We start from the raw sequence: 13,947 nt of genomic DNA, 5'->3' as shown, positions 1-13,947 counted from the left end.
CCCCCCCTTACTTTGTTGTTAGCAGCTCAATTCCCAGTACACTATGCCACCAGGGCTCCTTGGAATAGGAGAGGGAGATTCAAATAGAAAAGACAGAGCTCTTTTCCTCAAGAATTGGGGTAGTAAAACACAAGTGAAATAGATAAACTACAAATAGTTTAAGTATTCTTTGACAGACATAGGTGTTTAAAGGAAGAGTAGGACCAATAGCTATTGAGAGGATATCTCAGCTTAATCATCTCCTCCTCAGAGAACTTTGTAGTTATTCAACATAAAGACACCCCTCCCAGTCAAGTTACTTCATTGTTTCTTGTTTATTTCCACTCTCTCCACCAAAAATACCCCCCTGACAAGAATGTAAACCTCATAAAATATTTAATTAGTAACTGAGCTGGTTTTAAATGGAATGGAATTAATCTCATAGCAGGCATAGTCTTGAATATGGTTATAAAAAAGTTTTTTTAATAACTTGTAGGAGAACATTCAAGTTCAGAGCACCAAAATTACTTTTAAAGGAGAAATGAACTTGGATTTCATATTGAAGACACTTAAGTATTAATACGAGGGGGTACCCCCCTAAAAAATGAATTTTTTTTTTCAAGACTGGGTATTTAATTTCTTTTTTTTTTTACAAAATCACTTTATCACCTTTAAAATACTCCCTATTACTTACACTTAATATATTTGTTAAATCTGCGATTCCATTCTTGGAAACGGTTTTCAAACTTATCTATTTGGATGGCTGACAGCACCTCCCTCGTGTTTTTCTTCACCTCTTCTGTCTCATCAAACCGCCGTTCTTCCATGTCCCTCTTCATTTTCAGAACAGAAAGAAGTTGCACAGAGCGAGGCCAGGTGAGTAAGGTGCGTGGGGCAAAGAGGCATGCTGATTTTTTTTTTTTTTTTTTTGCCAAAAACTGGCACACTGGCTGCGTGAGCAGGTGCATTATCATGGTGGCAAAACCAGTTCCCCTCTCTGCAACAAATGAGGTCTTTTTTGTCACACATTGTTAACACAATCTTTTCAGAACCTCTAAATAGGGTGAACAAACACCAAATGCACTATCCACCTCACATCAAAAAAAGAAATGAGCATCGCACTGATATGTGATTTCATTTGATGAGCTTCTCTGAGGCAAGGTGACAATGGCATGTTCCACTGGCTTGATTGATGTTTGCTTTTGGGGTTGTAATACCCCATGCCTCATCACCAGTAATGACCTTGGGGGGGAAAGTGTGGCTCTCTTTGGAGCTGTTCTTTCAAAGCATGGCATGTTTCCACTTGACGCTCTTCTTGCTGGTCAGTCAAAACCCGAGGCACAATTTCACAGTGATCCTTCTCATTCCGGAATCTTACGTAACTGAGCTCCAAGATAGTCCCATCTCTTCAATGGTTATCGTCGGTTTTCACGCACAAGTGGACGAATTTGGTCAACATTTCCATTCATTTAGGAAGTTGATGGGTGTCCAGAACGAGGTTTGTCATCAGTCGACATTTCACCTGTATTGAAACATGAAAACCACTCGTACGCTTGCATTTTCTCAAAGCACTGTCTTTGTAAACTGTATTCAAAATCACAAGTTTCTGCAGCATTTTTCCCAAGTAGGAAACAAAATGTATCAGCCGTTCTTTGAAATCAGCCATCACAAAAGAAATGTGGTTCAAGTGAAACTGCTTTTACAAAAAATTTCACTGTGACCAGGGAGAATGTTCCGAGGCGAAGCCAATGGGTGCACTAAATTACTCAATGCTTACTTAATAGGAAAATTGCGTACTGTGAAGGCTACGCTCAGCAGAGCTTTTTTCCATTTTTGAGGGGGTACACCCACGTATTTAAAGAAATTTTTTATGCTGAGTATAATAGGGCATCATGAAGAATTTATCAGGGCAATTATGTAATGAGATCACTATGGAAGTATAAAGAATGAATTATAAATATGAAAGCCAGTAGTGCAGACGGTAATTAGAAAGCTGTTTACATGTGTAATAATAAATCTCTGGATTTCATATAAAAGGTCTACACTAGAAATAAAGATTAGGATGTTACTAGAAAACAAGATGGGTGAGGGCAAAAAAAGACATGAGAACATTAAGGAGAATGTATACAGGGGAAAGAGACAAAAGACGTAATTCTTGGCAACATTTATTGGGTGAACTAAAGAATAATACTGAAATTATCAGATAGGTGAGGAGTAAGGGAAAAGAGTTTTATCCAAATGGTATAAGTGCTAGTGCAAGTGCTAATGCCAGTTCTTTCCAAAAATAAAGTTTATTCCTGAGTCTAAAGGACAATAAACATTTGTTTCTTAACTTGGACATAGTTGCATTTAAAGTAGGATCCTTGTTTTTCTGGTAAAGGTTAATGGGTAATTAAATGTCTAGTACTACTCTAACGGAAATACAAGTATTGGCTATAACAAATTTATTCCTCATATTTGAAAGGTCAGACCTCAAGATTGAGGATGTTGTCTCTAGGGGAAGGCATTCTTTGTGGAAGGTCTTTGTTGCTACAGCTACTGTTCCTGGTTCCTCAGCTATATATGTCCCTGTGATTGGTATCTGTCTTCATAACTGCTTCCTTACTCTGTTTCTTTCATATTTTTCTTGCCTCTTAACAGAACAATGCATAGGAGGCCATTGAAAACACTGATTGGGCTAAGCACACTTGTCTTTGGAGTGAGATCTTTGCTTTGTAACTCTTTTTTTTTATATCAGTTTATTGGGGCTCATACAATTCATCACAATACATAGATCAATTGTGTAGAGCACATCTACACATTTGTTGCCCTCATCATTCCCAAAATTCACTTGCCTCTTGGGTTCCCGGAATCCGCTCATTTTCCTTCCCCCCTCCCCCTCCCTTCCTCTTCCCCCCTCCCCCATGCACCCTTGATAATTATAAATTATTATTATATCTTACATTACACTGCCCGGCGTCTCCCTTCACCCACCCCTCTGCTGCCCATCCCCCAGAGAGGAGGTTATATGTAGCTCTCTGTGATCAATTCCCCCTTTCTACACCCCCCTTCCCTCCTGGTATCACCACTGTCACCCCTGGTCCTGAGTGGTTCATCTGTCCTAGATTCCCTGCGTTTCCAATTCCCATCTGTACCGCTGTGCATCATCTGGTCTAGCCAGATCTGCAAGGCAGAATTGGGGGTCCTGGTAGTTGGGGGGAGGAAGCGTTTAAGAACTAGAGGAAGGTTGTGGGTTTCATTATTGTTATACTGAACCCTAAGTGACTCGTCTCCCCACTACTCCTCTGCAAGGTATGTCCAGTTGTCTAGAGATGGGCATTGGGTCCCCATCACGCGCCACCATCATTGACGAGGATTTGATTTTTCTTCCCGCCTTTGGTGTTTGAAGCCTGGTCCCTTTGGCCCTTCCTGATCACACATGTTGGTGTGCTGCTTCCATGTGGGCTTTGTTGCTTCTGGGCTAGATGGACGCTTGGTTACTTTCAAGCCTTTAAGTCCCCAGACGCTATAGGTCTCGATAGCTTTGTAACTCTTTAAAAATTGTACTTCGCAGTAGATTTGCAGTTTAATATATTATTTGGTTTCCTGACTGCTGTTTCTATAGGGAATGATTGTAGATCCAAGCTAAATGAATTATTTGACAACTTTAATCTTTTCTTCGTTTATTATGATGTTACTTATTGGCCCAGTTGTGAAGATTTCTGTTTTATGGTTGTAGAATTTGATTTCCATCAGTAAGTACTTCAACTCCTCTTCACTTTGAGCAAGCAACATAAAGTTGGTATCATGTTCATCGCATATTGTTCATGAACCTTCTAACATTCCTGATACCATATTCGTCATAAAGTCCAGTTCTCAGATTGTTTGCTTAGCATACAGATTGAATAAGTGTGACAAAATGATAGAACTTAAATCATGCTATGTCACCTTCTTCTGTCAGTTTGTCATATTATGTGTTGCTGTGATCCTAGAAGATGTGTATGGTATTTGAAAGACTGGCAAGGTCACCTATGGTGGACAGGTGACTTCCAGGCTAGGAAGGAGAACCTGTTGATTGCTTCTGAGAAAATTGGCCATTGAAAATCTTCTGGATAATAGTGGGACATTTTACAAGACTGTGCAGGAAAATGAGCACATCATACTGGAAGGTCCTCAAAAATATGACTGGGGAAGAAATGCATGACCAAAGTAGAATCAACTTTCATGGCGAGACTAGAACAAAGTTTTTGGACCTTCTCTTCCTGATGTGGCATGACTCAAAATGTGAAGAAACCTATACAGAATCAAATAATTGAAACATAGAATGAATCGAGTATGAACCTAGGAACATTGGAAGTAATTATAAGTGAAATTGAATTCATAAAGATTAACATTGTAGGCATTAGTAAGGTATTGTGGACTCTGGTACTGGTAATTTTAAATCTCGTGACCATATAGTCATCTGTACCAGAAAAGACAAGTTAAAAATGAATGTCATCATAGTCATTATTGAAAAGAATATTTCAAGATCCATCCTAAAGATCGTTACTAAAAGGAAAAAAACCTCACTTCCATCACGTTGATTGTGATTCAAAGGATAATATCTGTATACCTCCAAGGGAGGCCAATTAATATGACTGTTGTATAAATGAACATACCAATCACTAATGCCATTGATCAGGAACTTGAAAATTATTTCCAAATTCTGTTATCAGAAACATATATAGTAGATGTATTGAGTTATTGGTGATTGGAATATAAAACTTGGAATATAGAATCTTGGTGATAGAAATGATGCTAGAGATCTCAAGATAGAAATTTGAAAGACCAACAACTTAATTGTCAGTACCTCTTTCAATAGCATAACTGGAAAGTATACATGTTTACCTTGCCAGGTGCAGTACAGATGAATGAAATCAAATATATCTATGGAAAGAGAGAATACAGAACATCAGTCAGAACAAAGCCAGGAGCCAAATGAGTAACAGACTATAATTTGCTGATATATAAGTTCAAGGTGAAACTGAAGAAAATTAAAACAAGTCTAGAAGACCTAAAATAGAACCTTGCATATATACTCCTATTTGAATTTAGAGAATATCTCAAAAATAGATTGACTCATGAAACACTAATAACAGAAGACCTGACAAACTGACAGTAAGATCATCATAAGACCTGATGTTGAGATCATCATACGTGAAGAAAGCAGTGTCATTAGAAAGACATGTGGGGGCGGGGGGAGTTCAATGTGGATTTCAGAGGGGGCTCTGACACTTGTTCTTGAAAAAAAATGATGAAGGAAAGGAAAGTATTAGAATGAAATGTGCAAAGACGTGGAGTTAGTAAACGGGAAGCGCATGCTCGGCATATGTCAACTTAAGAGACTTAGAGAACCTAACAGCAACATGAATGAAATCATGGGCCATGCAGGAAGCATCAAAAGAAGATGAAAGTAATGCACCAGGGTTGTTGTACCAAAAAGAATTGTTTGACTTTAGGTCATTTTGAGAGGTGGTATTTGGTTAACAATGCTTGTTCAAGAAAGCAGTCCAAGTTGCACTGTAGGCATTGGAGACAAACAAGGACCAGGAATTCATAGACTACCATTTGACATATTTTACCAAAGAATGCAGAGTTGAAGCGTGCTCACTTGCCTATGCCAAGAAATTTGGAAGACAACTGATTGGAATAAATTATTATTCCCATTCCAATGAAAGGTGATCCAACAAATGAGTAGATTGTCCGAAAATGTCATTGTCATCTGCAAGTAAATGGTTATAATCATGCATCTACGGAGAACTGCCAGTAACTCAAGCTTTACTCAAGATGTGGAATGATGGCTATCATTGATGGTATCGGATAGATTGTAGCTGAAAACAGAAAATACCAGTATCCGCCTCTGCTGTCTCTCCATCAGATTACCATGGTTTCTTTATAGAACTCAGTTGTATGGTAGTTTATATTCTGTCTCTGGTCTGTAGAATGACCTTACTCAGGTACTTCTGTTCCTTGCACAAGACAACAATACCTGACATGGGACAGGCCCTCAATAAATATTTTACGGATGAGTGAATGAGATGGAAAAAGGCTTGACACTTTAGTTATCAATATATGTATGTGGTTAGCCACATACTAGCTAATTTGTCAATGAATTTATTGCGCAATGAAATCCAATCAGGCCCCAAACAAAAAGGTTTTCCCATATTTTTATGTGCTGCAATTAATTTATTCATTGATCCCAAATTAAAAAGGTGTAGTTTAAAATTGTGTCATAAGCTTAGTTTTTAATAATAATGCTTCAAAAGAATATGAATTGTTTCAAAGAAAAATAAAGGGGCTTCAGAAAGTTCATGAAAAAATGGAATTAAAGATGATGGAATTTTTTCATGGTTTTTTTCTTTGAAGCCCTCTCCTATATAATAAGTTTCAGGGGTATTGTCTTGATTAGTAGAAGACTGCAATACCTTTGCATTTCCAGCAATACCAAGCTTAAAAGGCTGACAAGGAAAGAGGTCATTGATAAACAGCCAGATTTTAGGGATGAAAGGAATGTGTGAAAAAGGAGGAAATGAACTGTACAGTGAGACAAATTAGACATTTTTACTTTTATAAGCCTTAAATTATAACTGCATCATTAAGGAGGTTAAAAGAAGAAAATGACAGAGAAAGAATGCTGGTTTTCTATGAAAAGGAAAGAAACTGAAAGTAACAATCCCTAAGCAATGGCATGAACTAGGCTGCTAGATAGATTCTAGGAGAGAAAGAATTGAGATTACATTTTTACCCAGACAGTGGTGGAAAGAAGAAAGAAGTGATGTTTTTTGTTTGTTTTTAATTTAAATGGAGGTAAAATTCAATATTTTAAATAGTTTTAACTATATAATTCAGTGGCTTTTGGTCCATTCATAATGAGCTGCAAGCAAGATCTACTTAGGTCAAATTTATCACCTAAATAGAAATCCCACACCCGTTCACAGTCTCCACCCTTACTCTGCAATTGGGCATCTTTGCTTTATCTTCAGATTTATCTATTGTAGATATTCATAGAAGTGGAACCATATATTGTCTTCTCTGTCAGATTTCTTTCATTAATATGTTGTCAATGTTTGTCCAGTTTGTGACATGTGTTTGTACTTTATTCCTTTTTATGGTTGAATAATATTATAGTTTGTGGTTAAATACCACATTTTGTTTATTCATATGAGAGAGACTTGTGTAACTTTTACTTCTGTTATGAATTATGCTGTGAACATGGATGTATATGTGTTTAAGTGGGATGATGCATGGTAACAATTTTCCCCCAATGTTTTTGAGCTCTTTCTAACTGAATTTTAATTTAAAAGTTCATTATTAATGTTTTAAAAATCACAAATGCTTAATCATACTATTTTTCTGTGGGATTTTTTTTCCTTAGACTTAACAGTCATGAGTCAGAACTGACTTGACAGCACTTAACAACAACACACATGAAGTGTAACATTAGTACCAGTACTTGTTGACTTACCCTCATATGTACTTCTTTAATTTTGAAAACTTAAACTTTAAAAGATTAGACGAATTCAAGCTATTTAAGTTTGTTTTTGCATGTGGATTCACAATTGAACACATATGGCTTTTAATCTTGGCATTGTTGCTGCTATTAATTTTTCTTAACTATCAAAATCATAAACTTTGAAGGCTTTTCCTTTCTATTTTTCAGGCTTTGTCACTTGTTTGTTAAGTAAATGTTATTTCTCTAATAAGTCAATTCCACTCCCAGCAGCCCTCTAGAACAGAACTTACAGGGCTTCCAGTGTTGTGAATGCAGAAACAGGGCCACATCTTTCTCCCACAAGCAGCTGGTGTAGCAGAAAAACAAAACAAAAATTACCAGACTCACTGCCATCGAGTCATAACAATTCTGTGCAGGGTTTCTGATGCTGTAAATCTTTAGGGCAGCCAAACTAAAAACCATATTCACTGCCACTGAGTCAGTCGAGGAGAACGGTCACTATAGGTGTCTGAGATAGTAAATCTTTGTGGCAGTAAAAAGCCTTGCTTTTCTCCCGTGGAGCTGCTGGTGATATCAAACTACTGACCTTGCAGTTCGCAGCCCAACATATAACCCCCTTGTGCAGCAGGGCTCCCTTTATCAAAGCCGATAGCCTATCTTTCTCCATGAGATCAGCTGATGGGTTGGCACTCATACTGACTTGGCTGGCATTTAGCAGACTGAAACTTAACTGCCAGCCAGCAGCTGTTCGTTAGCCGTTAAATACTTAGCCACTATGCCATCTCAGCTGTAGATCCATACATAGATTTCTCTGTTCAAAATAAATATCAAGAAGGACATTTAAGTAATCTTCCTGTACAACTTGTAGCTTTCCTGCCTATAAAATATTAGTTTTTTTTTTTCCTCTGGTAGCCCTTTTGGTATCATTTCAAAGTATCATCAGAAATGATAGAGGTTTAATATATTTTATTTTAAAATACCAGTGCTTAGTTGTTTGAGGAACTCGAACCGTGGGGTATAGATTAGTATTCAATATCTTTAGATATTTACTTAAATATTAAAATGTCGAGCAGATGGAAAAATGTTGGTAATCAAATGAAGTTGTTTTTACTTTTTACAGGTTCTCCCTTTATCCTAAGTGGAATGTTCTTATGAAACCTTTTGTAAGCTAAAATGGCTTAAAGTGAACATGCAATTAACTAATTTATATATTGTAAATTTTTTATAGTGTTCCCAAATCCAATAGGTAACTTACTAACTTATACAAACTAACACATAAAATCTGAAATAACACTACTATAGTGTTCACAGGCACAGTTTAAATCTGTAATGACTTGATGCTGAATATTCTTCCTGGGATCTTGGTGGTAAACTCACTCTTGCTGCTCCACATACACACTGTCTCTTTAATTACCTGCTGCCCTAAAATGCTGAGCTTTCATTTTTGCCTGTTTCCATAAGCCAAAATCATCTTCAGATTTCTTTCAGTTAGCAAAAGAGGTATTTTGTGAATGCGCAGTGGCATATAGCAAACATCTGAAAAGTAGGGGATACTACTTGTACTTCCAAACTTGAGGTAAATTTTCTATTAATTATTAAAGTAAGGAAACAAACTTTAGTAAATTTAGGGTAAAAATATTACTTGTGTTAGCTATAATTGCTTTAAGACAGACATTGAACGCTTTCTTTACAAAAGAAGTTAAAGGTAGTGGGCATGGAAAAGTTACTTACTTTATTTACTACTATTAAACAACTCATTCTAACTTTTAGCAAAATGAAAGTTTTTGTCCGTCTATACACTGTGCTCTCATGTATTAAAATTTTCACTTTAAATCAAAAGTTAACAATGCACATTTCTATAATAAGTAATTCAGCAGAATAGTAAATCATAATTTTGATATTTTGAATTAAATAATAAGGCCCTCTAGTGGTTAAATTTCCACATTTTCATGAATTTGAAAATCTAACATTCGCTTTATTTACTAAACATGGACATACTATTTATCAGGTGACTCTATTATAGCAAAATTTGTAAAAAATAGATTAGCCTAACATGTTTTTCTCTTTCCATAGAAAATGAAGGTTCTTTGAATATGTCCCAAGGATCTTTTCTACAAACTATTCAAATGGATAACACAGTTTATAAGCAATCAGATCTATAACTAATTGGCTGTTAATAATAAGCCCTGGCAACTACGTAAAGATTTCGTAGTAAGATGGGAGTGTTAGTTTACGTGTCCATACCTTTGCACAGCTTACTGGATGATACCCAAGGGCCTGTTAGGTGCCAGAAATGGGTACTGCCCTTAAAAGAAGCATATAATTGTTGGTCATTTGTGTTTTGGATATTTCAAAAGTTTTGGCCAAGACAAAAAAAGGAATTTGTGTCAATAGGCCCAGAAATATTCATGTTGAGTAAAGGTATTTAGCAAATTGTTAAGTACAATATAGTTTGAGACCAAATGCTATATAAGGATAGGTTAAAAACGTATTGCTACAAATCATAGAAACCTTTATTTTAAAAATATCAAAAGGGAAAGTTAGTTTCTTTTAATAACCTCCATGTAGGTCTGTACACTTCTGAAAAGTTGTTTATCAGGTGCATCCTTTTACTGTACTCATTCAGTCTGTATATTGAGCAAATAATTGAGAAATTGGTGTAATTGAAGAAGCATAGAAGTATGCAGCATCGGGATTGCAGGAGGACTCTTGAACAACCTGTGATAGGCAGATGAGACAACCTTGCTTGTTGAAAATGAAAAAGACTTACAGCACTTACTGAGGAATACCAAAGAATACAGTCTTGGGAATTACACTCAACATAAACAGAAATCCTCACAACTGGACTCATAGGCGTGATAAATGGGGAAAAGATTGAGGTTGTCAAGGATTTCATATTACGTGAATCCACAATCCTCATAGAAGTGTCAGTTAGGAAATCCAATGATTTGCACTGGGCAAAACTGCTTCAAAAGATCTCTTTCAAGACTTAGAGAGCAACTACATCACACTGAAAACTAAGGTGTGTCAGACTCAAGCCATAGTATTTCCAGTCACCTCAAATGCATGAGAAAGTTTAACAGTGAATAATAAGGAAGACCAAAAAATTGGCATAACCAAACACCTTGATTAGGGAATACATTTCTTGGCCTTGATACTCTGAATCATAGTTTTGGGCAATATGATATTTTAGAAAGCAAAAAAAAAAAAAAAAATGGAAGCATTGATACCTTTGAATCATAGGGTTAATGAATAAATCTGTCTGGGAAGAAGTACAGCCAAAATGTTCTCTAGAAACAAGGATGACAAGACTTAGTCTCATATACTTAGAACATGTTATCAGGAAGGGCCCATTCCCTGGAAGAGGAAGAGGAGGGCATCATGCTTGGTGATGTAGAGGGTTAGCAAAAAAAAAAAGGAAGACCCTCAAGGAGAAAGAAGGGCACCAGTTGCAGCAGTGGACTTACAGCTAAAAACAACTGTTAGGTAGTGCAGGACGAGGCACTGTGGGTCTGCTGTGCATAGGGGTTGCTATACTTAGGGTCAAACTGGACAGCAGGGAACCACCGCTATCCTTTCCTGAGGAAATCTGTGTTCTTCAGTTTGAAAACTGTCCCGTCAGGAAGACCGTTCTGGCCTCCTCATGGGACTCATGAATTCCCTGTCAGTGTGCTTTAAGTTTGGGGAACAAAACTCTGAAGGAGCAAGGTCAGCATTTGAGAGTGAATGAGTAAGATGTCCCAAAGTAATTCTCATAGGATAGTCCTTGTTATCCTAGAAAATAAGCAGTTGCATTGCCCTGGTGCAACAAAATTTCTTGCCACAACTTTCCTGCCTTTTTTCTCATCAAAGTAGTTTTCTATTTTTTTTTTAATTGAAAGCTCTTAATAAATCCCCCATGAGAGTCCTGTTTCAAGATCACCCTTTTGAAACCCCCAAAAGCAATTATAAGAATGTTATCTGAACTTTTGTCTTGAGTGTAACTTGCTTTGTAGATTGTGGGGTATGACTCCCCACAATTGAACGGGTCCAAGAGCAGTTGTGTAGTTGAGGGGCAAAATTAAAGAGACATCAGACAAGATAAGGCGTGCAATTGCTCACCTTCCCAACGGACATGATCTCAACAGCCAGGTCCACGCAGAGAGAATGTATTTCCACTCACTGCTTATATACACTTCAGGGACATGCAGGCCCCGTAATTACATCATAACAGGAAGGAGTCCTACTACAGGCATACATGCAATAGGAAGGGAACAAACTAGAAGTGTATACACGATAGCAAGGGGAGGCACTAGGGGTATACATGTGACAAGATGGGCGGACTCTAAAGTCAAGATGGCAGCCTAACTGATCTTCCTTGAGTTGGCTTGACCTGTTCTTTGGGCTCTCCTTCAGGAGGAATAATCCACTATCCTTATCAGCAAGGAGTAGGCTCCACCTAGTGTGGGACAGACAGTGGAGTCTGATTGCTGTAGATGGCTGATAACCTTTAAGCAGTTGGCTTCCAAGTGTATGTATAGCCATTGGCCATGTGTTAGCAAGCAGCATCTTAGGTTTGGCATGTAATATGCAGGGGACAACTGGGGAATAACCTTTATGTATCCCACAATAGACACCCCTCCTCAGGAATCATTGTTTTTGGATGCTGTTTTTGAAGACACCCTAATAAGACTAAACCAAGAAAAACCAAACCCACTGTCATTCAGTCAATTCTGACTCATAGTAACCCTCTAAGAGCAGTGCTTCTCAACCTGTGGGTCGCAACCCCTTTGGGGGTTGAACGGCCTTTTCACAGGGGTCGCCCAATTCATAACAGTAGCAAAATGACAGTTATGAAGTAGCAACGAAAATAATTTTATGGTTGGGGAGGTCACCACAACCTGAGGAACTGTATTAAAGAGTCGTGGCATTAGGAAGGTTGAGAACCACTGCTACAGAGTATAACTGCGCCTTTGTGTTTTTGAGACTAAATCTTTACAGGACCAGAAATGGCTGATGGGTTTGAACAGCTGACGTTGCAGCTAGCAGCCTAATAATGCCTAACCCAGTGTACCACTAGGGCTTCTTTTTGTTTTTCTTTTTTTTTAGGGCTCCTTTTTAATGAGACTAAGACAAATGTATTACTGAGAACTTTTATTGAGCTCAGATATATGCTTAAAACATTTTGCTTATAGTAAACCCTTATATATAGGAGCTGAAACCTTAATAGCAATACTTTTATTACCCTCATATTCTCTACAAAGATCATACAGTGAAATCTGTTATTTGGGCCCTTAGAAATGTATATGTTTAACTTACATATTAATGTTAGTTATTAGGGAAGGCACAAATAAAATTAGCCCTGTGTTTATAGTTTTCCATCTTCTCAAAAATTATAAAGCAAAGAAGCAAGCTGAGAAGATACTCTTTCCTACCTACCAGTTTGCTTTATGGTAATGTTTTACAGCATTGTTAGCATCTCTTAAGACATCATATGTAATATCCTAAATATTTCTTATTTGTATCAAGTTTATATTTTAAATTATATTTTATATTATTAAAAATAGCTATGTTTACATAAGCTGTCACTTTTCTCTTTTTTTCTCCAACCATCACAGTAATTGGTTACTACCCTGTCATTAAAGCATTCTTCATTATTGAAATTACCCACTGAAATGAATTTTGAATATTTTTACTTGTCTGTGATCTTAAGGATAATAATTGCATCTTAATCTGGTGCTCAGATTTTCCATCTTCATTTTTTAAATAATTTCTCCCCTTAGGTATTTGGAGTAGATGACAGTCAGGATTACAATAGGCCTACTATCAATGAAAAACATAAAGATTTGATAAAAGATTGGGCTTTAAATTCTGCTGCAGTAGAAATGGAAGAAAGGAAACCACTGAGTACACCTGGATTCCACAACTCAGAGGTATACATCTCTCTCTTACTCAACTTTTTACATGTATTAAAGTACTTTTTTTTTCTTACGTAATTGATAAATTTCCTTGTAAAACACTTCTAAAAGCCGGTTCTCACAATTATTTCTAATGAAAGCTTGGGACAGTTTTACAATAATTTTAAGTTTTTAAAATTAGTATCCTTTAGTCAGTATAGAAAATGTTAAACAGTTATTGGGCTGTATGTTCACTGTGCTAAGTGGCATTATGAAATAAAACAACAACAAAACCAAAAATAATTAAAAAAGAAATAAAACAAGAAATATTGTTGTCTTAGTTTCTTTCTGATATCAAAGAAATACCACTTTTTTTTTTAAAGACACAAAATGTATCTTCTTACATTTTAGGAATCTGGAAGCCAGTCTTCAGAGCACCAGTTCTAGGGACTCTTGCTCTGTTGGCTGTGAGGGAGGTCCTGGTGTCTTCTAGCTTCTGTCCTTTGGTTCCTTGACTGTCTTCATGTCTCAAGGCCCCTGTCTTTGTCCATCCTTGATTCCGTGCCTGATCTCTCTTTATCTCTAAAGCAGTGGTTCTCAACCTTTGGGTTGCGACCCCTT

The 13,947-nt window shown here is 37.0% G+C and overlaps 1 protein-coding gene across 9 annotated transcripts in view; it reads left to right on the top strand.

Moving 5' to 3' along the window:
• CEP170 (centrosomal protein 170) overlaps window positions 1-13,947 on the top strand; it is a 166,335-nt gene that overhangs the window by 90,115 nt on the left and 62,273 nt on the right. For all 9 annotated transcript variants that reach the window (XM_045297872.1, XM_045297871.1, XM_045297869.1 and 6 more), the window contains one exon: window positions 13,213-13,362. In XM_045297872.1, the coding sequence (XP_045153807.1) occupies window positions 13,213-13,362 (150 nt within the window). The remainder of the gene's footprint in view (window positions 1-13,212; window positions 13,363-13,947) is intronic.

This window comes from Echinops telfairi, unplaced genomic scaffold (assembly GCF_000313985.2).
Source record: "Echinops telfairi isolate 266 unplaced genomic scaffold, ASM31398v2 ScPeMD7_7424;HRSCAF=8462, whole genome shotgun sequence".
Taxonomy (NCBI): Eukaryota; Metazoa; Chordata; class Mammalia; order Afrosoricida; family Tenrecidae; genus Echinops; species Echinops telfairi.
Note: the sequence above shows the minus strand (reverse complement) of the source record. Positions and strands in the feature narration are given on the sequence as shown.